General features: G+C 37.1%; 1 protein-coding gene across 10 annotated transcripts in view; it reads right to left on the bottom strand.

Annotated features, from left to right (window-relative positions):
- Positions 1 to 27,331, bottom strand: part of NTNG1 (netrin G1) — a 159,020-nt gene that overhangs the window by 38,347 nt on the left and 93,342 nt on the right. For 6 of the 10 annotated variants that reach the window (XM_014943551.1, XM_014943556.1, XM_014943550.1 and 3 more), the window contains exons 4-5: positions 22,556 to 22,728; positions 12,784 to 12,810 (exon numbers count right to left, since the gene is read on the bottom strand). In XM_014943551.1, coding sequence (XP_014799037.1) covers positions 12,784 to 12,810; positions 22,556 to 22,728 — 200 coding nt within the window. Of the gene's footprint in view, positions 1 to 639; positions 700 to 2,605; positions 2,672 to 12,783; positions 12,811 to 22,555; positions 22,729 to 27,331 lie in introns of all 10 variants that reach the window. The other 4 variants (XM_014943560.1, XM_014943554.1, XM_014943558.1 and 1 more) reach the window with 2 other exon arrangements.

Genomic DNA, 27,331 nt, shown 5'->3' on the forward strand with positions numbered 1-27,331 from the left:
AGGGTTCAAATTGTGAATGATAGGTATGCAAATGAAACAGGTTGCCTGTACGTCAGAGAGAATATTGGTATCCTTCATTATTCCCATATAATTCCATTATTTTGATAAAACACTTAAACATCAGTTCAAAATGTAATGCCTACACTCTGAATTTGCACACTCTTAGAATAAAATGAAGATGTAAGGCACACTTAGAATGCATTAAAAGACATAACTATGCATTACACTCCATGGCATTTACAAATGCTTCTTGAGGATATGGACAATTGATGTTTCATGTACTGTTTGCCCGTGACTAATCTGCTTCTGTATCCTCTTTTACAAGCATATCAGGAAGGAAAACAAGACTCTAGTGAACTTTTGCTTTTTAGGCGACAATCTGAATGGTCATATTCATATATTTGATTCCTTTAAAACCAAATGCCATGTCATTTTATATGACAGCAGTGACTGTCTAAGAAGCATATTTATTATTTTCTTTGTATGGCTTATGTGACTTAATGCTTCTGTTGCTGTCAATGAAGATGCCTCACCAGTAAGCTGACGGGTACACTTCACAGATATTCCAGATTCATACAGTGCAATGTTTTCACAACACAGAGCACTATGGGACCACTGTATGAATCCAAGAATTCCTACCTCTCTTGTGGTTTGCAACTTGAACAGAAGAAACAGTTGACATAGCTAATTTGGGAGCAACTGGATAGGTAATAAAATGAACAGTAAATTAGAAAAGGTACCATATAGGAAACAAATCAAAAGATTAACATAAAACTCTTTATTTTCTAACTTTTAAATTAACTTTAATAATGGTTATTGTTTCGTAAGGAAAGGGTGAAAGTTAGGGAAAATGAGTTATATACTATCAACTATTGAATCATTTGAGCTTTAATATCCAAGATAAAGAGAATGTAATTTACATCTACATGTTTTAGCAGTTTTATGTTAGACGTTATTAGACGATTTCTCCCAATCCATGACCAATTACTATATGGTAGCCAGAGTGGTCTGCAAAGGGTTTTATTAAATTTACATGCATATTTATTCTGGCCTAATTGCATAAACAAAGAAAACACAATGAAATAATATTAGGTATAGGCACATTTCTATAATTATTCTCTTCATATGCTGTCCTTGACTGAAGTATTTAATCTACAATTAATGTTAAACACCATAACAATATGCTGCAAACGCATAATCTGAATAGAAATGCTTTTAAGTTTTTGTGTTTTGTGCTCCCTAACAAAATATCAAAACTACATTTACTAAAATGCTTATTTTTGGGGAAGAAACACTCAATAATTTTATGCTTTTCAAGATACTGTATTTTGCAATGAAGTTAAGCCTTAGATCACAGGCAAGTATAATTAAGCTATGAAATCCATTAGAAATGCTAAGTGTCATTTCATTGGGAATGTTTTAATTTAAAATTCCCGTGAATAATGTAGGCTACTCCTGACAGAGAGCAGAGGAGCAGGGATCAAGCTGGGTTTTTTTGTTTGTTTAAGAAACACATGCAAAAGCCTGGAAAATATAGCATGGGCTAAATGAAGTTATTGGAATGGTAAGTATCATGAGGTATAGTTAATTTAAAATATATTTGAATAATGCAAACTAAAGTACATTGCTAAATCTTATAGAGAGCACAGAGCAATTATTATTTTCTATTTTATTGGGCACTTAGAAACTTGTACATATATAACATGGTAGATTTTATATGTGTATGTGCATATGTTTTGATTTGGTCATTGTGATCAATGGATTTAACTACAGCCCTTCCAATGTAATTCCCCAACAGATTCCCAATACATCTTGATCAGTTTAGTAGCTATTTTCTAGATTGCCTTTTCCTTAATTTTATTCTCCATCTGTATATGTTATAGCAAAGAAAGGACACCCTTTGAACAGTCAAAGCAAGCCATGGCCCAGATTTCTGCATAGATTGTTTTTTGTGAGCAAAGAGTGGTAAATAAGAACAAAAGGACATTATTTTTTAAATGAACAACCATTTTCAAATGTGAAGTATAGCTGAATGGAACTTCAAATAACAAAGAATCTTACTCTTATTTTATAAGTCATCTTCAAAAGTCATTCCCTTCTCTTTCAATGCTAATCATCATGCCACAGTCAGCGAGTAATTTTTTGTGTGGCACTCCAATTGCAGGAAACTATGAGTCTATCCTGCAGAGAACTTGCTTGTGTTGTGGATGGCACACAAGCTGAGGATACTGCTCAGCTCATGTGGGAAAAAAAGACATTAAAAATAGATTTGATGTCGACAATGACAATCTTTCTCACTCAAGAATCTCGAGACTTACTCAAAGTACAGACTGCTGCCTAAACAAGTCAAACATTATCTAGGGCTTTCTGTATATCAGTACTTATAACTCGTGCATCTACTTTTCCAGTAGATGTACATAATCTGAGCGTTGGAAGACTTTTCAGGTAAGGTTTGTTTTATAGCTGTTTTCCCACAGAATAGCATTACTTAGCACAAGAAGAAAAATGAGTTGGATTATCATTGTTACTACTTTTGCCACCATGTGGGACTCCTTGAAAGCAATTTCAGTAATTTTAGACCACTAGGAATTTTACAGCATCCTACCTTGGTTTGGTTTAGAAACCTCAAGGGAAGAAATATTCGGCCATATCCTATCAAACTTTGGAGGATCTGCATGCATCAGGAAAAATCAGGTTTTGTTATTTACATCTGTGATATTGTTCCGAACAGGCAAGCATATGGACAAAAGACATAGATTACAAACATCCAGTACTGGAATAGTCTAGGTTGCACTTCAACAGTACATGACTTCACAGTGAACAAGAAAACAAGCAATTGATGATTCCCAAAACACCAAATGGACATAAAATACTGTGCATAACAATTTATCTTCTGTGGTTTAAAATATAATTTTTCTTGATGAGAAGATATCCTAGACCAATATATGTGATTTTAACACCATGAACAAAAAAGAAACATGTTCTGTTAAATCTGCACTGTAGAGATAAAATGACAATATCAGACAAATATGAATTTCTTACCAAAGACATGTATCTTACCGTAACATCCTGTTTTAGGGCCTTATGACTGAATTATATTTCTGTTATCAGAAGAAATATGTTTACTAGTAGAGCGGGCCTTTTCTTTTGCTCTCAGAGTTTTGTGTGTTTTACCTATTTCCTATCACCTCTACTGATATTTTTTATAGCTTAAGTTTTTTTGTAAGAACACTAAATGTCTACATTTCTTAAAGGCTCTACATAATGTGTAACCTACATGTAGAAGCATTTTGTCTCTCAGTCACAGAATGAGCTATGTCTTTTTAGAGCTTCATCTCCTTTGGTCAACGTGCTTTGGGGCTGGGGTTGTGGGGAGTGATAATCCTTAGCAGAACAGTGCTAGGTGTTGGAGCTGAGTAAGTAAAGGGGATGGGGTTGCAGGAGGAGGAAAGAAAGCTTTTCTTTGAGCCCTGATGTGGGAAATGGTATTTATACTCTTTTTTTTTTTCCTGTTATAATCTCTTCTCTGTTTTCATCTGCCTAGGTCTGAACATCAGATTTGGACAACATTTTCATCATCTGAATACTGCAGTGGCTGCATCTTCTCTGAGCTGAACAGAACTATCCCTAATGCTCACATCAGCCTACATAGCAGTGGTATTAGTGGGGAGAGAGATATTTCTACCTACAAGGAACTCAGCTGGGTAGTGAGTAGATTGCAGTTGTCACAACTTCATTGGCATTAAGGCTCTAGGCTTCTAGGTCTTTTGAAAGAAGGTGTGTTTCACTGTTATGTCCACCTTAGTGGAAGACCTGCAGGGACGCTACAACAAAAAGACTGTGGCTTCAAACATCTAATGTGGAGGAAGGACGTGATTTTTTTTTTTTCTGCAGTATCTTCTGACCCATTTGTCAAGGGTAAAGACAAATCAGCTGGGAGGGTATGGCTGTCCCAAAAGTCCTCCACATGGAGAACAATTCAAGGAAAGGATGATGACCTGCACTGTGCCATTTACTGGTAGGTAGTCTTCTGCAATTACATCAGTTAAGTTGTGATATAATCACATCATTACATCATATTCTTGCATTTTGGTGCTTTTTCCTTATCAATCAAGAATACAGAAGAAAGAAAATCTGAGTCAGTTTTGTAGGTTCTCAAGCAAACTATGTATTGATTGAAAATACCCTGCCTCTACTGGTCAGATCCACCAATTCCCACACATAGGAAGTGCAAACACAATTGTCAGAGCGTATGATGACAGCTCTCTAGAAGCCATACTTAGTGAGGTGGCACGATAACCCTAACCCACTGAAAGACTGTAATTCCCTGCATCTGAGCCACCACCTTCCGCCTCCTGAAACACTGACTGGTTATGTTAAAGAAGTTTCAAGCACATACAATAATTCACTGTTAAAGTTTTGGTAGTTTTAGGAACCTTGACCTACAGATTTTAAAGGGACTGGACATTAAAGAACACATGTAAAAATGCGGAGCTAAAAAAGGAAAAGCAATATTAATTGACTACATTGTCCTGCCGTCCCCTGAGCCGTTTTCTCTGAGCCACTGTGCAACAACAGGGTTGTTGCAGAAAACCTGTAACAGTTCAGACTGAAGTTTCCAATATCCTATTTCTGTTGTCAAATACCGTGTAGCACACCTACTCCAAACATTCACATGCATGAAGGTGTTCAATTGAAATGGCCTAAATATTACCAGAAGTAAAAATAATAGTGTCAAAGCAGTAGTGTGAAAGCTTTGTAATGCCTTAGGACTAACCCTCTGGAATATCTGTCATTTAGTAAACTGTTAGTCAAGGAAATCAGATATTTTATATAATCTGATAAATATAATCAATAATATTTCTTATATAATCTTATTCTGATGATAATGTCCCCAAGTAATCTCTTGTCTGTGCAAATAAAATCATTACTTGTATGACAGAAAAATCATTTCTTACTAATCCTATAAATGCTATAGATCTGTTCTCATTTTAGCAAACTTATTAAAATGGAGATTGTGACCTACTGCAAAATAATTAAAAAATCCCTGACCCTTTAAATTAGATTACATTTAACTGAGATTTTAATGGACATCCAAAACAATAAAGAACATGTTTACAGTGCCTGAAGATTAGCAATTAAGTAGTATTACTAGCATTTATTACTACTTATTAGCAATAATTAAAACCATCTTAGAGGCACTTCTGGAGGTCATTTGTTCCTACCCTTTGCTCATAGCAGGGTCAACTACAAAGTTAGATGAGGTTGTTCAGGGTTATATCCAGATGAGACCAGACGCTGCCTTCAGTGTCTCTGGGCTGCTTGGTAATATGGTTAATGCTCCTGGGGACCTAATGCTTCTATTATGTTCCTTTTATTTATTTATTTTTTTTAATCTTTGGTAAAGGAATATTTTTTTCTTATATCCTTATTCATGGAACTTATTATCATCAAGATTACAGGTTTCTTGATTAAGGTCTTATCTTTGAAATTTTCTGGTGTTTTTTTGTTTTGTTTTTTTTTTTTTAATGGAGACAACTTGAAACACTTTATCTAAAAAGGTATGTGAGACGTCCAAGTCAAAGAATGTTGACTGTCATTCCCACAAGTATATTTGAACAGATGAGTCATCCTTTGAACCGGCACTGGGAAGATTCATTTAGCAGCTAGTTGTTCTTTTATAGAAACTTGTGAAAATATTTCTAGTCCTCAGTGATTACCACCAAGGGTTTTATTTATAAAGAAGTTGACTAGATAAACCAAGCTTTTCCAGAATAGTTCCATGTATGGACATTGTATTCTGTAATTAAAGGTTTTATTTGCCAGAATAATTAATGAATTTTGCTGTAGGTATTCTAGAAGATATATAAATCTACTGTAATATATTCTATGACAGTTATTCTAGGCAAACAAGCCTAGAGAAATGTGAAAAAGAGTTTCTAAAAGTACATTTCAGTGTTATTATTTAAAAGTGAAGCTACTGTAGTAGCTTTAAGAGTCTACTTTCAGGGTAGAGGTATGTGAGCTATGTGACTGAGCAGAAAACCAGATATGACATTTTAAATTTGCATTAGAAATTATATGCAAAATAACTATTGGGAAAAAATCATATTTTCATGAAGTAAGGAGAAACATGATATGTATTAGGTGTATGATCATTTCCTTTTTTTGGATATATAGTATTGGAATTACCTATGATACTACACAAAGAAAACCTGTCTCAAATACTAGCAGGAACTGCAGCCTGCCCCGTGGTTTCAGACTGGGGAAATAGTGGAAATGAACGGGTAGTTTCAGCCCAATTCCAACCAGACGGCTGCACGTGAACAAAACCTGTCACGATGTCGGCAGAAATTAATCAGCACGTCGTTGGTTTCTCACTCCAATAAAGTACTGAGCTGGCAGTAAAATTAAAATGTATTCCCACTGAGAGGGGCTATCTTTCCTCAGGGATGGAGAGCGCAGGTGACGGAGCGTATGAAGACTACGTTGCTGCCTGGGCATCTGCGCTCTACAGCAGACTAGTGTTATTTCCTAGACTGTTTCTGCTGACCTGTTCCCCAAACAATGCATTTGCTGAAAATTACTAATAATAAATCAGGAAGTCTTAAATAATGCCCACTCTAATGACAGACAGGGAGCACTTGTGTTGACAATCATTACGTATTTAATTTATAATAACAATAAGGAACCCTAATGAGAGACATTAAGATGTGTTTTGACTTTCGTTCAACTTCTATTAAAAACACAAAAAATGTTAAAAAATTGTCAATGTAAGCTAAATGATTCTAGTAAAAGTCCATGTTTATAGTCATAGAAAACTAGCCTTGCAACTGCCTGTTATAAACCATGAGTAGTTAAGAGTAAACATCTATTCTAAAAGATAGATGTCTGCCGAGCACAGAGCAGTTACATGTCTGACTGGGTTTAGTTGTCTAAATTAGACAAAAATTTAGAAATAATAAAAAATAATGCTCACTGAAATCAATGGCAGATTTGGTAACTGCTGAAATAATTGAGTATGTTTATATCAGAGCATATTCCATCACTTATTGAAAAGATCACACTACCATTATTACAGCTTTTCTATCTCATTAGGTCTGTTTAAAGTCATAATAACCTACCTCACATGAAATTTGCCTGTCAACACTGTCATAACACTGCAAAATCTAACTCATCAAAAGGGAAGAAATGTTGAAAAAGTTCTTTAAAAAAAATCACCCCTTTATTTTATTAAGTTAAAAAAAATACTCAGCCCATGTTAGGCAACCTTTTTTCGGAGCAATGTAGGAAGTTTCATACCTGGTCCTTTGGAGAAAGGAGAATTCTGCATAAATGTGAAGATGTGGTTGTTTTATGGCAGCTCCTCAGACATAACAGCTTTTATAACTGTTGGAAGAATTTAAATGCAATTAGTCCTTTACGTGTCCACTTGTTGTCTTAGAGTAAAAGAAAGTGATCTTTTTAGAGGCTTTAAAAAATAATAATCCAATTATCCAGCTCTGGAAACTTTTAGATACCATAAAAAAATCCACTCATTTTAACAAATGTGTTGGTTAGTTCTCAAACTACTGAGGTCTGAGGGAGTATTTTTCAATTTTAAGTATTTTCCACTGAAATATTTGCAAAAGTGAACAATGAATTCAAGTATCTTAGGAAGGAAATATTTAGATACTTTTTCATGACAAAAAAAGTAAATTGTTCTATTGATAGTTTGCAGGGATTGTTCCTTTTTATTTTGATTCTACTTTTTCCTACAGAGATGGTGAAATTGGCTGGTCGACTAGGATTATTGTACAGTAATTCACAACTGATGAAGAACAGTAAATCAAGATCTTTTTTAAAAAATCAGAATGCTGATTTGGAAACCTCATCCTTCCCTTATACTCTATGAAATAAGCTGATTACATATCTAAGGGACTAAAGGAGAGGGTAAAATATAAAAGTGCTTTTTTTTCCTAGCAATTTCTCCCCAAGCTTTATACAGTTTTGAATCTATAAAGATTAGATTTTTAAACATCTTCATGGATCATGTCTGCTTTCTATAAACTTCCCTGAGTAACTGTAGCTAAACTTGCATATTACAAGTGGAATGTGTTTTGCACGGGTACCATGGTAAATACTGAAATGTCGATAACTTATTTTCTATAGTGTCCTATTGATAGTTTATTAATGGTTAAAACAAAGATAACTGTGACCTAAGTAATTCCCTATGTATTACAGCTAATAAAAAAAAATACTGAAAAGACAATTCGACGGATACACTGTTTTTAACTAAGCCAAGATGCTGAAGGTAAACTGGAGTGAAGAATGAGAAACACTACTAAACTGTAAGTGGCCATGTCTACTAGACTAGTGAGAATGGCTCTTCTTATCTGTTAAAATTGGTGGATCTGGCCAAACAAAAACTGTAAGAAAGGGTCCCCCCAAATCCCACCCCAAAGACCTGTCAGTGCTCCCTGCAGCAGTGTTGGTAGTCTCTGAACTTGCACTAGAAACCACTCCGCAAAGAGATGGTTTCTGCTCAGCACTGGGTTCAGCACAGGTGCTCTGTTTACCGAACTTCAAGGGGGAAAGTCTAGTTATACAGAAGAAAATTGGCTTTCTTAAGAATCCTATCAGGTAAATAAACAACTCATATTGTCTTTTATTTGGAACGTTAAATTCCTTTCAGATCCAGTGTTTGATTGAGTGCATTTCTTCTTTCAGCCCAGTAATGTTTTAATATAATGGAAAATGTAATTGTTAAAGTGAAAAATTCTGGGTGCTTCAAAGTATTAAAGGAGGGAAAACAAATACTGTTACTGGCTTGTTACTATAATAATTTTTTTAGATGAGGTGGTTGCCTTAGACTAGGAGCCTGATTAACTGTATTATTTATTAAAAAGTCAGATTTGGATGAAATTGAGTTGAAATGAGAACATTTGGCTAGTATGTCCAAAATAATACATATAGTCTGAAGACATTTAAATGTTCTAAGGAGATAAACATCTTAATGGTCTCTCAACAGTAGAGCTCTCTCTGTAAATCTTGACCTCAAATAATAATAGAAAAGTAATGTACAGCCTAGTTATGCATGTTTATATCCTGCTGACATATGTGGGTGTTGTGTATATACTCTCATCCTGAACTTGGCATTGTAATGGCTTTGATCCCATGGCTGTAAATTTAATGAGAGAACTTCTCAGTGCCAGGGGGAAAAAGCAGGTCCAAAATACTTTGCATTGTTATAAAGAAAGAAAAAAAAAATCTGCTAGTATTTGCTCTCACAACCTTTTAAGATATATATAACTACATTAAAATTTCGTAATAAATATTGAAAACAAATAAAGCTAGACTCATCCTGACACTATTTTAGTTCCAGAAAAATACCTACTAGAACTTTCAAGGTTAAGAAAACCATAAAATAAAAGAGTGCCCATTCAGTCTTTTTTTTAATTTTACCTCTGTGTCTTGCATTTGTTATCATTAAAAAAAAAAAAAAAAAAAAAGTATGGTCTCTTAATCTGAAATTGGCTGTAAAGAAAAACAAAACCATACAGAACAAAGCAGAAAATACCATTTGATTATTGTGATTGCATCTTGCACTTGGGTGCACGGTCTGTCTCTAAACTCTGACTCATCTGCCACCAGCAGGCTTTAAGGTGATAATCACCCACACATAGCTATTTGCACATCGTGTCTATCCTATCCTGTATCTAATTATACCCTTTATAACAAACTGTTTAGCATAATTAGTGGAGTTAGGCTTTACAGGAACAAAGACAGAAGCTGTAGTTTTGAAGATTCAACTTTTTGAAGGCATACATGTACAGATTAGTAACTTTGGTATTCGGTCACAATAATGAACATTTTGATGCACTGGTCTGTGTAAAATTGTACAATCATTTTAGCAAGTAAAATAATGTAGAATAATTTCAGAATATTTACATACTGTATATAAGCATTACTTAAAATTATGAAATGGTTTTGGGACTCATTAATTGCTAACACTTTCACCAGTATTTTTCCAGACATGGCTGAAAAATGCTGAAAGGGCCAGCATTGGAATCAAGAATGCTGGAAATGACCAGAGAACCTATTATTTGACTGATAGACAACAGCAGGTACAAATGACCTTAATGGGAAAGCTCTGATTTTTTTTTTTCTTTTTTTTTTCTTCCAGATGATCAGAAAGGATGTTTACTTAATGACCACTCTTTCTTTGTGTTCAGACTTTAAGAATGAGCTGCTTTAATACAAGATCCTTTGAGGTAGAAAAGGAGTAGAGAATGATACATATATGTGCACACAGGTAGATATATTTTATTTTTCTTTGCTTGCTTTCATTGCAGTCTTAAAAATGTTAAATGAACATTGCTTGCAGTGGCATCTTCTTTGTATGCTGGCAGTTTAGTCTTCATAACTCCCCACCCCAACCCCATCCTCCTTATATACTAGGAAAAGCTTGAAGCACACCAATAACCCCCATTAGCATTTGCTGCCAGGCAAAATAAACCCCAAACCCTATCTCCTGAGAGTACCTTCCTGTCCCCAGATGGGGAGAAACTCTGCTGATACAAACACAAATACTGTATTAGCATAGACAAAAGAAGAAATCATGCAGAATCCATTAAAGCAGCCACAACTAATTAATCTTGTTTGATTTTATGTGTTAATTGTACTTCTGTTCAATTCTCTTAAAGACCAGGATAAATTTATGGGTTCTATCCTTCTTTAACGATAATTCTGCTATTTCTATTTTATAGGAAAGATGTTCAGAACATTGTGCAAGTAGAACTATTTTCCCCCTGAGCTGTTTAAGAAAAAACACACAAAAAAACCCCAAGCAGAGTATCAGTATTTACTTGTGCTCATGAGGAGATGCTCGTGCTTCATCCTTTCCAGGTAGGCAAAGAAATGCGTTCAATTCTACTATATATTATTACATGTATTCTACTACATACAGAAGATTAAAGATTAAGCATAGGCTTGCAGAAACTCTTGTATTTCCTATGGAATGTTAAACAGAATTTTCTCCATTTGTAATAGATAAACTGTACTAATCACGCCGGTGTAAAATACAAAGAGGTCAACAACGCATCCTTTCAGGTCACCATTGTTTAAAAGGTATTTGAGTTTCCCTATTAAGTTTTCAAAGGCCAACATCTGCTGATGCTCAGAAATGGTAGATGTGGTGACGAAGGCTGTATGGAATGTGAAGTGAAAACACAACCATATAGTCCATGCAACACAGTACTAAGAAACTATAGCACAACCAAACTCCAAAGAGCTATTTTCCCATTCATCCCATTTCTATTATTAATGACAGGAATGTTCCTGAGAACAGTGACATAAGCTTCTCTTTCATTTAATTCTTTTTTTTTTTTTTAATATATTCTAAAATACTGAATAAACTCTAGGTTTTGAAAATAGCATAGCACTATGCGTATGCAGCCATGGAAATGCCGAAGCAGATACTACAGTGGGAAAATTACATTATTAAGATTAAGGCTTTAATTTGCACATTATTGTCATTGATGCTGTTTCACTATTTAAAACTGCAAAACAGATGCCATGGCATTCAGCTGTTAATGCTGCTCTCATTTGCAAGGAGGCTACTTTTGGTGGTATTTAACTTGTTGTCTAGAGCTTAACAAATCAGTGCCATTCATGAGTTTAAGTAAACTGAGCTGATTTATAAATTGCCAGACCTGACTCTGCATCATAAGAAGTGAGACAGTTTTTTTCAGCTGGATACCAGGTATGGCAAATTGCATTTTACTGCTGTGATATTTTATCATTGTGATAGTCCTGCATAGCACAAGTTGTGCCTAAAGCCTCTGCAAAGCTGAGGCTGTGGGGAATATCCTCTCAGTCAGCGACAGCAGGATCCCATTTCTACCTGCCTGCTTTGCTTGCAACCAGCTAACGTGTCGTGACTGGGTGCACTTCTCAGCCACAGAACTCAGCTAGACGCGCAGCTGAGCGACTGTGCACTTAGTCCCTTCAAGGGTTCTATTTAACTAATCATCTATTCCATGGATGGGCTGGTTCTTTACATAACGGTGTTACCGTTATCTTATAGTTTAAGTGTTAATATTTTGGTCCTTTAATTGTATGCAGGAAAGCAGGATTTTGTGAAGGAACACAATTCTGTTTACTTTGTGGAGTAAAGCCCAGTTCAAAGGCTGCTGGAGTTAATGCAAAGATTCCAGCAGATCCCCTGCATTTGCTAAGCTACTTCATAAAAAGGAAACCTTTTCCATTTATACCCTTCCATTTGCTCTTCAAATTTACACAAACACTTATCAGCATAAAAATTAATATACTTCTCTGTTATTAGCAAACACTTTTTTTTGGGGGGGGGGGGGGGGGGGGGGGGGGGAAAGGGGCGAGAGGTGACCAGGATGTAGGGACACAGGGATGTGGGGATGCGGGGATGTAGGGACACAGGGATGTGGGGATGCGGGGATGGTGAGGGGGTGACAATGGGAAGAGATGCTCAACAAGTATTTTCTGTGGAACACTGTCTTAATTCTCTGTATAACACTCAGTTTTCATCCGCTGACCAGAACTCATCAGAAAAACTGTGGCTGAAGGCAGATGTGTTGCCAAGAGTGACATTCTCTCTGACCATGTCATATGTTACATGTTAATGCAATGCCAGAAAGGCCAATTCACAGCCCCTGCGCTATAGAGCACAGTTTCAGAGAATCATTATCTTCAACAGAAAGGGATGTTGGGAAATTAGATCCAAGAAGCTGAATGACAATGCAAAACAATACTGGTTTTACTACTTACTACCAATACTGGAAATACTGGGTATACCTGTAGGGAAAGAAAACAAAAAAACGTACAGTTAGCTGATTGCTGTAGTTGGCTAAGCTATTACATCTAAAATTCTGAAAACAATTTTCTCTTAGTTTTCAGAATATTATTTCAATACATAGTTAAACCCAAGCAATTGCCAATATGTACCCAGCCCTTTATAAATGCAGAGTCTTTAGATTTTTCAGTACGAGGCTGCAGGGACCACTAAAATGTATTGACAGATGGGTATTTCTGGGACCTACACCAGCTCTCTGAACTTCATGAATTTGTTCAGAACAGTTTTGTATTTCAACTAACCACCCATTAGGTTTAATGCTCTAGATAAAAATATCAGTCATGCATGTATTATGCAGATCTAGGAGAATAATTTAACCAAGGGATAGATGCATTGCTAACTGCTTTGGCCAGCTGCTTAAATCAGTTGATACCTTATGTTGCATTAAATGAATATAGCTATTTTTTTCCTCTTTTACCTGACAGTTATCTAAATTAAGCTATGGAAAAGAAATGTAATTGACTGCAACAATCTAATGCATTAGGTTGGTCATATCGACTAAGCCTCTCATTGATATTTTTTTTTCTTTTTTTTTTTCCCCTCATGCTTTCTTTTCAATTCCTAAGCTGAATTAATGCAAGGAAACCATTCCAGAGGCAGGTGAGATCTATCAGAAGAGGTAGGGCTGCTGAGAAGTAAAACTCCTCTGCTGGACTAGCAATGCAGGCACCCGTGTTGCATGATGCAGTCCCAACACGTAGCTTGTTGTCAGGTCTGCCCTGAAAGGCGTGTAGCACAAAAATATGGAGGTGAAATCTTTTCTGAAATGCCATTTTCTTTAGATCAAATGGCGTTGCTAACGGCACTATTGCTAGTCTCTTGGGTTAAAGTCACAAATTACAGATCAGTATTTAAATCCTGGATATTTGCATCCTCTCAGTTAAATACAGTTTGTCTTTTGCAAGTTTTATTGACTTTTGATGGCATGCATTTTACTGCAGAAATCTGTCTGTTTCTCCATTAAACATCTGCTGTACTTCTTTCAACATCTATCTTGAAGTTCTGTCTTATTCAGAGATGGTATGGACCTCATTCTGCAATTAAGCAAACTGGAGCAAAGGAATGTCTTGGGGATAAATGATATTCACTGTAAGCAAGGTTGCAGAGTCAAGTTGGGAACATTTTCTAACTTGTGGCATGGCTAAGACAATGCTGAAATAATTGCATTTGCAGAATGGTGACCATAAACAGATCTTTTGTGTTTCACCACATCAGTCCTGGGGCACATGTTCAGAACTGCGGCTCCCCAGTTTCATTTCCTATGGAACCTGTGGTCTGACAGTGCTGGGCTCCACACTGGTGACAGCACCTGCTGCTAACTCAGCCCTACACCCAGATGTTGCTTGAAAACTTAATTATTAAGGTGTTATTTTCCAAAATTTTAGAATCATGAGGTTTTAAAAGCTAAATAAAAGCATCACCATAATTAGAACAACGCTGTTATAGTTCTAGAAGTAACAAAAAGTGTTTTTTTCAGTTTGGATAATGTAAGAGAACCTCCATCCCTTTGTCTTAAATACCAAAAAGGCAATCGATTTTCAAATATTTTTCCATGAAGTTTCAATAGCAGCTTGCTTACATTTTTGCAAGTCATTGTAGCTGTTTTTAAATTAGCAGCATTCGTTTTCCTTTATAAACTGATAGAACCTTCACAAATATTAGATAAAATACAGATACTGTGTTCTAGCACTCACACTTCCACTGTGAAATGGTATTTGTATTTCTTCTGCATATACTCCCCCGCCTCGCACCGTTCTCACTCCCACACGCACGTACAAATATCCCTTCATTTTTCTCCTGAACAGATTGTAGCAAAGGGAGAGGTTTTCCTGCAAGTCTGCTCTTCTCATTTTACTGTATTTCAATTTTTTCAATGAATTCATAGTGATAAATGCTTCCTGGGCAGAGAATAATGAAAACAAGACACCTACTAGCCTAAAGGGCTCTGTCTTGACCTTGTGAAGTTTCTGGGTTGGTGTGATCTTCTGTAACCACCTTGATTTTTGTAATACCAGGTATCCCTGTGTGTGGTGACTGGCCTTGATAGTGCACTACTTTATGCCCTTTTTCCTAAAGAGAGTGAGAACGGCACATCTAAGTTTGTCTGGAAAAGAGCTGGTTATGTAGGGCCACAAAGCAGGATCTATTAACACTCTGTGAAAACCGCACATATGATGGGAAAATTATTCTTAGTACGAGTGTTTTTGTGAGATCTGGAGTTACATATTGAGGCTCGCTCTTGAATTCAGCTGAGCTGTATTTAGTGCAAGTCCCTGAGTAACGAGGCCCAGGAGGTGGGATTCTGCCTCTCCCTCGGTGTCAATGTGGAGGTGTGTGGGGCTGGACCACATGACAGTTCCTGTGACACCACCACCAGGGACAGCAATAGGCTGCAGGGAGTCTTCCCACCACTGCTGGCCCTTTGGGTGGAAACCACTACGCTGTGCGATGTGGATCCTTTCCAGTCAGCCTTCTATTGAAACCTGTGGTACTTTGCAGCAGTGAAACGATGTGAACAGGTTATAGAGAGAGATGAAGAATCATAACGCACAAGTCTATTCAGCTCGACATGAAGAGTAAATAAAACCAAGTGACTGCATTTGTTAAACCAAAGCAATGTTCAAGCTAAATTGCGCTCCAGTTGAAATCACTGGGATGGTTATTAATGGTAATAGTTTTATAGTGAGGAAACAGGGAGCAAACTGTGCAGTGAAAGTTCAGAGGTAGCTACTGCCCCCAAAATGGCAAACATTGTAGAACAAAGTCTCTAATACTGTTTATTATTTTTGAGTTGACTTGAAGGTGGTGGTTTGGTATATTACATGTTCACTGTAAGTGCAGCTACGTACACATGCACTACTTGAGAGAAAAAAATCTGGTCTTTTCCTTTCATATGATCTTCTGCATCTGCCCTGTAATTTTCTCATTTCCCCTTTTTCCAGAAATGGGTTGGTTCAGCTTTTAGCTACCATGGAGCTGACTACTGAGAGTGCAGAAAAAAGCAAATCAGATGCTAGCAAAGAAAACAAGTTTTTGATTTCTTGTATAGTTTGTGTCTGTGTGAAAGGAAGAGCATCAAGCTTTCGGTGAGAAGGGCCATATGGCTGCTTGCAGTGTCAGAGCAGGTCATACCCTGCAGTCTCTCTTATCACCTCTGTCGTCAATGCCTGTGTGCACTGCCTCCCAGCAGCGCAATTGATGCGGCCAGGCTGCATCTCTTCCTGGGCAGGGAGTACATGTGGGATGAAGGAATTATTCTGTCAACTCAGTCTTGCATACTGTCTTCCCCATGGGCTTCTCTGCCTCTTCTCCATCACAAGCTGAACGTGCACCTGCCATATGATGGGAGCCAGGGACTGGCTCCTGCTGCTATCAGAACACTACACCCAGCTTGCAGCTCCCTGACATTCAGGGACAGAGTGTCACCAAGAGCTCAGTGAATTACCCAGGTGAGGCCAGTGAAAGACAAAATTCTTAGGAAATTTCATATGTTTCAAGGCAAGAGCCCTAGAATTCCTGCTACTGTTAGTTTTATAGTTGCTTTCTCTGTAAAGATTGAAAATGTTTACATTTCCAGAAAAAGAACTGCTTAGATGAGGTTATTGGTTTAGTTATTAGTTTTGGTTAGTTATTAGTTATTGGTTTAGTGGGCAACACCTTTCGTGTCATCCTCCACCTCTGCTTTCCAAGCAATATTGCTTGGGACAGAGGAAATAGTTATTGGTTTAGTGGGCAACACCTTTCGAATTTAGACCTTTTCTCATGATATTTTAGTGACTCCAAACCAGTATCAAAAACTCTGTCTAGGAAACTCCCAGTGAGATCAAAGGATTTTTTTTTTAAGTAATCATAATTTATTGACAGAATACTAGACATTAGAAACTTCAAAAAGCCCAAAAATCAGACCGTTTCTAGAACTTTGAGTATCTTATAACAGATACTTTTCCTTCCCATACTGCCACTTAAGGACTAGAACCCTCTTTCATTGCTCCTCTTCACTGCGTATGGCAAAAATAGAGTTGTTTGAAACCAGTGACGGATAGAAGCAATCCATTTCCCAGCAACAGATGCCACCATAACCAGCACAAACAACCAACTCAGCAGGGTCACACACGAGGGAAGAGTGCCGAAGAATAATTTTTCAGGCCCCATTTTAAAGAAATACAGCTCATGTTATTTATAGTGCATTGGTTTTTAGGTATGTACCTGCAATGTTTTGCTGGCCGTTGCACTGGATACCTACTTGGAGGGAAGTTAGTTTATCATTTGCAGTTTTTCTGACACTTCTGTCTTCCTGAATGCTCTTGATACACTACAGCTTTTTCCCCACTACCAAGTTTCCCAGCCTGACACAGATTTTGTGTGATGTTTTTCTGTGGCTTTACATCTTCTGTAAGCTTCATGAGTCAAAATTAATATGTAATATAAAATAGAAAAAATAAGAAGCTTTGCTGTTTTGTAACCTATTGCATTCATATAATCCTTTTTCTCTATGAAAGATGTTACCAAAATCATCAAGGAGCAATATTTTGCATCTTAAAATGCTTTGTGTCCCATTCCTTCAAATTGAGTCCTCTCAATTGCTTCCTCTGCCTCAGTCATGAAGTATGCACTGGAAAGCTCCTTCCAGTTGCTTGGGAGAACTGGGCCCTTACAAATGGGACACTATCTACTTTATGAGTCTTCTTCGACAGGACAGCAGGATGTGTGAACTTTTCAGTTACAGGGACACATGCTACTTGGATTCCTGAATAGAAAGCCTGCCATCACACAGCCTCTTGTCTGGCTTCATTTACCCTGGTACTTCAAGATGGCTTTGTGTCAGCAAATATTCATGGGGAAAACTACAAACACAGATGAGGATAATCAGGACAATACTTCAAGTGCCATATTTTTTGCCAGGAAGTGTTTCTGTGGCAGCTGTGCTGCAGTGATGCCTCATAAGTCTTTTCCCATTCAGGGAGGATTAAGGCCGTGCTGCTGAGACAGAGGCTGCAGTATCAGAGGGGGACCCACTGCAGGAGAAATTCGGTAAACTGATTGAGACTATCTGCCTAACTGTTGACTGAAAAGAACCACCAATGTTCCCCGTGTTCTAGTCAATCCTTTGTTTCACATTGAACTGTTAATCAGGAAAGTCACATAACAGCTGGGAGGCGGTTTTTGCCGAGTGTCAAACACTCCTGGTACAGGTTACTGGCTGTGGAGGGACTGACAAGAAGTGAGCGGGCTTTGATGGATGGCAGCTCAGCACAGTTTTAGACAGCTCTGTCTGATGGAGCAAAGAACATAAGTGCCAAAGATGATCTAAACAACAGGAGGAAGAAAAGGGCTAGTGCTGTCAGACATATACGACATACTGAGGAGAAAAGCTATCTTGTAATACCAAGTATAGAGAAATTCAATAAGTTCACTTTGAGTGTCAAAACATATTGCAGAACAAACTATCCATAGAATGTGGCAGCACAAGGGAATAAATGTAATCACAAAATAGTCAATAAGATAGAGTGAAAATATAAAATAAATGCTATGTGGGAGACAAATGTGGAAATATTGTTAGTGCCAGTAAACAAAAGACTGCTCGGTGTCTTTCACAAGCAAAGCAGGGAAAAAAAACCTTTTTGCAGTCTCTTGAAAAACTCCTGTTAAGTTAAAATAAAAAGGATACAGAAACGGCCTTATATCAAGGTTTAGGCTATGACTAGAGTATAGCCCAGAATGGTCTTGTATTTCATGAGCTGCACCTTGAAAAGGTATAATAAGGTCTTATAAGTTCCAGTTGGGAAGGGTTTAGAAATGGAGATTAGGCGGCTTCTTGTTGAATCTGAGCGAATTTCCCAAATTCAGACTATCTCAAGAAAAAGGATCTTTTTATTTTGTGAAAAAATATTCTGTTTCATTTACGCAACTATTTTAAGATATAGTCTTATGTAAACACATATATCATATAAAAATCATATAAACACCTCCCCCCCCTTCAAATCCGTTTAAAATTTAAAATATTTTGGTCTTAGATGGAAAGGATGGACTCCAAAAATTGGAGGAAGGAAGACTGTCAAAGGGACACTGTATTACTGAATTATACAAAGTGTCCCAAGGGAATTAAAGTAATAAATCAAGGGAAGTTTATGGTCAAACAGAGTAAGTAAATTCTATCAACACATTCCAGCAACTATTTACAGAATCCACACCCAACTAAGGAGAGTATAATGCTGGGGCTGCATTGCTGATCACGCAATGGAGATGGTGACGTAAATGCAAGAGGGTGAGTGGAATTACATTGGCTGAGCAGAGAGTTTAATGCAAAATTTCATATGATCCAACACACATGGTATTACATCAGGAAGTGACAAAAGAAATCATGCTTTTACATACATAAACAATTGCTGCTTATAGCAAGCAATCTGACAACCCACAAGAAGAGAAGCTGATTTAGTTCTGACTAGTACATAGGACCTGATTCAAGAAGTAGTTATCAGACAACCACTTCTGACTGAAACTCAACCTACTTGTTGAGAAGGAAAAGGTCAAAAAAATCCCCTGCAGTAATATTTAACTTTCAGAGAGTGAGCAAATAAAAATGAGAAAGTTAGTGAGAAGAAAAATGAAAAGAACAGCTAAAAAGCATGGAGGCAGGCTAGAGATAAAGTGCATTAGAGAATAATCACATATAACCCATCAATTAAAAACTATTTTGAAGTTAAATATCTTATAAACAAACAAACAAAACTCAAGCAAAGAACCCAAAATAGTAGAATGAAGATTTTGGAAAGACACCCTTCAAAACTGCAAGTCATCTTGATGGACAAAGATAGGGAAGCAAAAGCATAAAATCTGTCCAGTTAAATATAAACCACAGTATTTTGAGAATCAACTTGCTACAGACATAAAAGTTAATAATTCTTTGTTAAAATAATCACACTAGAAGCAGGAGGCCTCCCAGAGAGATGATTGAGTAGATAGGCAATCAAGGTATAAAAGGACTAAGTACTAAATTAATAGATTTCACTGATGTTCACAACAAAGAAGGTTAGAGAGATTCTCACTATCTGAGGAACTTTCTCAATGTCTATCATCATCTGAATGTGTTTTAGAAAATGCAAATAATATCAAACAACAAGAATTGCCCTAAGGTGATGTTCACCCAAAAAGTGTTTTAAAGGAACTCAAACATGACATTTCTGAACTACTATAACATATAACCTGTCACTTATGTCAGCCTTGATGCCGGAAGAAATGTTGTAATAGTCTTTAAAAAGGATTTAAGGGCTGATAGCAAAATATAAAGCAGACACATTTTTGTGCCACTGTAAATGATCTGTTTTTCTCATGTCTAGAATATCACATATAGTTTTAGCTTCACCAAATAAAAGAAAATGACATCATAGAACCATAAGAGAGCGAGAAAGCACAGATGACCAGAGATGTGGCACAGTGTTATACACAGTAAGATTAAATAGATTAGGATTCACCATTTGGAAAATAGATTGGAGGAGTGGACATATCTAGTCTATATAATCATAATGGCTGTAAATAGGGATGCATTATATTTTGTTTCTTTGTATCTAAGGAGGTACAGGCTTAACAAAATAAAAATGTTTAAAGTAAACAAAATAACTTTCACTGTGTCGTTAAAATGTGAAATGTATCACCATAAGACGTCACTGAGATCAAGCTTATGACAACTGAGTCTTTCTGTCTTTCTACTCAGATGCTAGCAATCACCACAGGTATGACAGAGTGGCCAGCTCAGAAAGCCAGTTTATTGTTGACAACTGGGAAGAAAAAGAAGAAATCCTTCTACGTTCACCATACTTCCTGTTTGCCATAATTTCTGCTGCTGATCACTGCTGAAGTCAGGATTTGAGGGTAAGTCGAGCATTTGTCAGCTCAAACAAGGTTATGTTTTCATGATGCTATCATAATAATAGTAATAATAATAACAACAGAAAAATACAGAAAAGACTGCTTATTATTTGCAAAAGGTTTTGATTTTTGATGGAACTGTATATCTGATGAAATTCAATAATGCTGAAAGTTGTTTTAACAAGCTTCAGGCTTCCTTTTGGTGGGTGCTAATTCCACTGTTCCATCTGGTGTGTGCTCAACTGATTGGAAATGATCTAACTGATATAGCAAGTTGCATTTAGAAAGATCCTGGTTTTTGAGTTCAGACGTATCTCGTCCCTAGTTTAGATGATTGCTGGGGTAGCAAATGCATTCTATGTATATATATTTTTACTGTATTTATGTGCCTACATATGTATGTGTGTATATGTATATATGTGTAAAACATGTAAATAAAACCAACCTGATAAATCTCACTATTTTTTTCAAACATAGCTTTAAAGTATTGATTCTTTAAATGAGCCACATTCACTTTTTATAATGTGAAAGAGTGAATACTGTTACAAAATGTTTTCCTCCCTCTTTTTGGAAGTTCATTTTTCTCTGCTCAGTAAGAATTTTATCATAATTTCATGCCCCCACACTTCACGGTTTGTTACTTGGTCTATTACTCTCACATTTAACTTGATAAGGTCCTGCTTCCTATGATATTCATTTTTGAGTTTTGATTCTTCACAGCTGCTGCTTTGAAGTCTTAGATAACATTCTGAGCAGCGCACATTGCTTCTGGTTTTAAACTTTTCATTCAATTCAACTACAGTACATAGCTCTGTTTCTCTCAAATAACTTTTCAGTAAATTGTTATATTCTAATATTTTAAAATTAATGTTTTGCTTTTAATCAGAGCAAAACTGTGGACTCTTTTCTTAAAAGAAGCTAGTAACTTCTGTCAAAAGGTTTGGTGATTTAACCTCATCTTCTTCAATCCTTTCTTCAAAAGATTTAAGTCTGTTACTCTGTTCAGGAGGAATCTGAATCACTGTGTATTTCACACATGAATGAAAGCAAGAACCGATGCTCATACTTGTCTTTGTGCCCTCTCTTTCAGCACCATGTTCTTTTCGACCAAATCCTGTCCAGCACCAGGAAATGCAGCTGTCAATAACTTCCTTTGGAATAGTGAGTATGTGTGTTGTTGAGTGGCTACTAGCTGGAAACAACCAGATATAAAAACCTCAGGTTTTACCCTCGCTTTCCTCCTTCAACACTTACGGTGATCTAAAAGAGCGCATAGGAATCTGGACTGCATGTCAACATCAGGTACAAACTTCCTTTATCAACCTTTAGATTTTTAGTTTTTAATTGCAAAATTTTGTCTGAGATTTTTTAACTTTCTTAAAAGGACAAAAAATGAGCAAGGACCTCATCTAACATGTTGAGCTGAGGTTGTTTTGAATTTTGAGGCAATAAGGATGTATGAATGGAGAGCTGAGGGTGTCGTGGCTGGAGCAGCACTGCAGATATTCCCAATGGATTCTACCCTCTGCATGTACTTTTTCTGTGAAAGATCCTTATTTTTTCATTCCTTAGCCCTTTCTGTGCAGTTTCCAGGGATTTATCTCTGGATACAAACACACAGTTTTCATGCAAGTTATTTACAGCCATATAAGAGTACGGATGATGTGTACTTACTATTAACACTATTTGACACCTTGGCAAATTATATGCACTGGGTTATAAGGAAATGACAAACTTTTGCCAGTGTTAATCTTCCTACAGAGTCACGATAACGGGCAGACTTCTAACAATGAAATATCCTTATTATACAGAACTACTTACAGATATTAGCAGTACCCTTAGGTATAGGCAGATAAGAACCAGGGCTCCATGGTCGGCCCTGGTAATTCTTCTTGCATTTTCCACAGTCTGGGCCAGTTGTGTTATGCTCACATTCACAAAGTAGTCTTTTATTTTCTTCTTTACAGCCAGTAGCATGGAGGTTGCACTTACACCTATTTTTAAAAGGCAAAAAAAAAAAAAAAAGAAAACGGCAATATTATTTAGTGATGAGTTTAAGTTCAGATTAAGTCTTAGTAAACCATGTGCTATGACAATCACTATTTCTGTGTGTTGTGCCTGTATCATTTTAGCATGTTTTATGAGACATCACTCAAGTAGCATCTTGTAGTATCTTCAGCTTGCACGGGTCTAAAAGCAGAAATTTCACCAAGACTCCAAGATGCTGAATCTTTTCTTGTTTTCACTAACGCAGCTCCACTGAGATCAACTAAATTATTCATAATTTTCACTACAGACAGGTCTATAATCTTGCAAAAATTCAAGAGTTAGTCACTACTCACTGGAACAAAAAAAAGTCCTCTGCTTATGTCCTTGGAGAATCTGGCCCAAATTAAGAACCAAATTAGGCCCTGGGAGTCTGAAGAAACAGATTTCAATTAAATATCCTCTGCAATGCTACACTTCAGTAGAAGGGAAGCTCATTATAATGGTGTTTTGCCATTCTTGTTCAGCAAGTACTGTCTTGCTCAGAAAGGAAAATTTTTTGCCTGCTTTAATTTGATATAGTTGTAGTAGCTGAAGCTCCGAGGAAATATTTTGGTAAGCATATTTGGCTTTACTTCAGAAAGAACACTTAATTGAACCTTGCGACAAAATCATCAGATAAACCAGATTCTGCACCTGATCTTAGAACTATTGTATTTTCCTTAAATTACCCTCTTTCCATGAAACTAGGACACTTACAGAATGGGAAGCCAGTTTCATAAACAGTAAGGTATTGTCACCTCTTTCCATCCCTTTCCAATAGATGTCAAAACCAGCTAAAATCTGTTCCTGTTTGGGGCTGGAGAGAAAACTAGTATTTAACAACCCTGACTGTTTGTTTTCCTAATGATTGTACATCTAGTGATTTAAAGGGTTCTCATGTGGCCATTTGTCACCTGTTCCATACAGTGACCAATAATTAGAGCAAAACAACACATGGAATGGCCAAGTGCAAATTAATAGCTGTCAAACTGACTTCCATTTGGAAGGAATATGACCTGAAGCAACTGGCCACATACATATATATCCCCAGGGTAAAACAAGCTTGCAGTTGTCATAAGTGTCTGGAGAAAATCCACAAGAATCCATAAGACAGTACATATTATGTAGTACTGTAGTGGAGCATTCTCCCCAATGCTAGAAATGAGGCAGATGAAACTGCTGTTATTTGAGCAATGCTCACTCTAAAGAAAAACACATTCAGCACCTTTTAATTTGAGTTTAACAATATCTATTGAATATGCTAGAAAAAAAGAAAGTGTGATTCATTTTTATAGCATTTGCGAAATATTGATGCTTAAATACCACACCAATTGTAAAATAAATTTTCAATGACTAGCCACTGCAGAATGAAAGATGCCTGTTTGGGTGTCAGTGGATGAGAGATTCCTATTCATGGAGAGATTAAAGATTTTGGGAAGTGGCACTGCTATTAAGAACGTAATGGGGGGGTTTACTGTCCACAGGAATATGAAAATGTAAGACTCCCAAACCGGAGAGATACACAACAGTGACAAGACCAATAAACAGAAAGAATCAGAGGAGAAAGAAGCAGGAGAGACTGTGGAGTCACTAGAATAAATGAGAGAGGGGAGCCGACTTGGTTTCTTTCAGGGGAAGATTTCAGTTTTATTGGAGGGACTCATCACTGTCAGAGGCAGCAAACTGATATAGGCAGGAAGAAAAAGCCAGCTGATTCTGAGGAAAAGCTGTAGTTCCTCAGGCTCTGAAAGGGTGCTGCAGACTGGTAGGGGAGCTGAGGTAGGGCAAAATAAATGTTGGTACATCTGCTAATTGGTGTAAATGTGCACAGCTCTTTCAATAAGCACCCGAAAGTAAAGAATGGCTGTGTCAGAAAACCTTGTGCAAAGTCTGTTTGCACTTCTTAGATGCTGTATTTGTCAGAAGTTCCTGAAGAGATAGACCCTTCCTCAATTTTGCTTGAGTTAAGTAAGTCTTATGTGGACTGTAGCTTTCTCCATCCCCCTCTGCTTCTATCCATTCCTGTCCCATGCCTCTTCATAGATATACAAAACATATGGATATATTTATATAGAATGATAGAATTGCCTGGGTTGGAAGGGACCTTTAAGATCACCTAGTTCAACCATCAACTTAACTCTGACAAAAACAAAAAACCACATCACTAAACCATATCACTAAGCACTATGTCAACCCATCCTTTGAATACCTCCAGGGATGGTGCCTCAACCACTTCCCTTGGCAGCCCATTACAATGCTTAATAAACCTTTCAGTGTAAAATTTTTTTCCCAATATCCAGTCTGAACCTCCCCTGGCACAACTTGAGGCCATTTGCTCTTGTCCTAATATGTATGGATGTATATATGCATACACAAGCAATTCCCATAAATCCTCATGCATATTGATTTCCTATTTCCCACGTTCCCTAACACCGACAGCATGGGATAGCTCTGCTGCATGTCCTGGTGCCCAGTTTTTTTAAACAGAGGAAGTGCTTCTCAGCCCAGAGTTATGGCATCATGCCATGGTAGCTCTTCTGTGGTCCACATGGGAGGGCCCACGCGGTACAGCAGTGGGCAGGGTTTCTGCAGAAGTCATCTTCTGGTGGCAATTCTTGCCACCAAGCTCCAACAGACAAAGGTGAACTACAGATTTTGGAGGTCTGTTTGTACCAAATACGGGCAGGTTTTCACAAGAACAGCAAAGCGCATTTTCTTGTGAAAGTAGTTGAGGAACTTCTGTCAAATTTTAAAACCCTATTAACTGAGATTTAAAACAATGAGCCCTCATATGGGTATTCAGAACAAACACACAAAACGGACAATTTAGGGACATCTTAGCCACTTAGCTTCCTAAATAGAGGAATTGCTAAAGGAGTCTTCCTGTCCTAAACCAGTAGAATAATAACAGATTCATTCAATTGGTGCCTCTCTTCATATTATTATTTGGATGTTTTATATGTATTTTTGAAAACCGTTCCAGTAGAATCCCTCAAAATGCTGCATTCTGCCTTAAAAGAAAATTCCAAATCATACTATGTTGAAGAGAAAGGAAAGCAAACTTCCTACTCCTCCCAATTAAAAAAAACCAAAACAACCAAACAAAATAGAACCAAAACCAACCACCTCCCACCAAAAAACAGCAATGGGGAGAGAAATGTAGCCTTCAAGGAGTATTATTTAAAGTTAATGAGAGAAAACAACAAATTTGATCACTGAAAAAAATAAAGGACTGACCTAAAACCTTTGTAGGCAGTCAAAACCTAACATTTACAACTGAGCAAAACAAGAGCCAACAATGATGAAAAATCTTGAAATGCTCCAGAACAATTCAAACTTAGCTGTGTACAATTTCCAAGGAGAAGAAAGGAAGGAATAAATGTGGTCACTGTGGTTTTCTACAAGACTAGCTAAAGATCAAAGACTGAGGTAAAAAATGCATTTATATTAAAAATGTCAAATGTAGAGTTAATGAGACCCAGTTAAAGTGGGTACAAAAATAAATGTTTTTTTAAAAAACACCACCACCCAAACCACAAAAGGTCAGACAACGTGTGGGGAAAAAAAAAAACATTACCTTTGCCTTCTTAATGTATAGTCAACATAAAAGCTGGGTTTGGTTTATGATATGAAGTATGAAAAAAATCTGTAGATTTATGAAATCTGAAGAGATGAAAGTTCTTCTTGGTGTCAGTAACTATACATAGGGAGTAAAAGAGCAGAAGCATAAGCAGTAAGAAGACATTCAGAGAGAACCACAGAGGCTCTGATTCTTCTCTCACTTGCACCAATTTTTTGCTGAGGTCACTTCACAGATCTTGGAGAGATTAATCATGACTTCTGCAGAAAATCAAGGACATAGCTGAATACTGAATGAGCGTAAAATGCAGACAGTGCTAAAACTGAAGAGAATAAAAAACATCTGTGGAAACCAAACTGAACACAAGTTTGGAGGGTACCATGTCTGGGGAAAAATGAGCCAATAGCAAATTCTGTGCTGCATGTGGAGAGACATTTTTACTGAAACAGGGAAATAATATTTTATATACTTATGGTTTTTTAGGAAGGCTGCCCTAGGAATTGGGCAATCTGTCCCAGGGACCTCATCAGAGTGTATGTATGGACAATCTCAGAGACTTCTGCAACGAAGAGAAATGCCTGTTGTGCTTGAGGGACATGCTTCTCTGGATGAATGAAAGAAGTAAATGTGTATAGCGGGGCTGAGAGATGACTAGAGTACAATAAAAAGCTACTTCTATTTGCAGCATAAGCAATAAGGAAAATGGAAATATTTAGGGTTACAGAAAGAAGACTCTGTAGGTAAAAGCACAATCCAGATGGACCATGAAAGAACCACTTTCGCGATGAGATATATTGGATTGTGAGCAGTGTGAAAACGAAGAAGCAGAGCCTGGACCTTAGGCATTTCAGATAACTGTGAATCAGCTGAGCACCACTGATCTGGTAACTCACTTGGGCTCCTATCAGATCACTGTCAGGACACGGACATCACCTTCCTATGGAAGACTGCACAAGTTCAGAGTCCTTCATCTGTCTCATCTCTTTTTT

The sequence above is a fragment of the Calidris pugnax genome, unplaced genomic scaffold (genome assembly GCF_001431845.1).
Source record: "Calidris pugnax isolate Ruff unplaced genomic scaffold, ASM143184v1 scaffold63, whole genome shotgun sequence".
In the NCBI taxonomy this organism is placed as follows: Eukaryota; Metazoa; Chordata; class Aves; order Charadriiformes; family Scolopacidae; genus Calidris; species Calidris pugnax.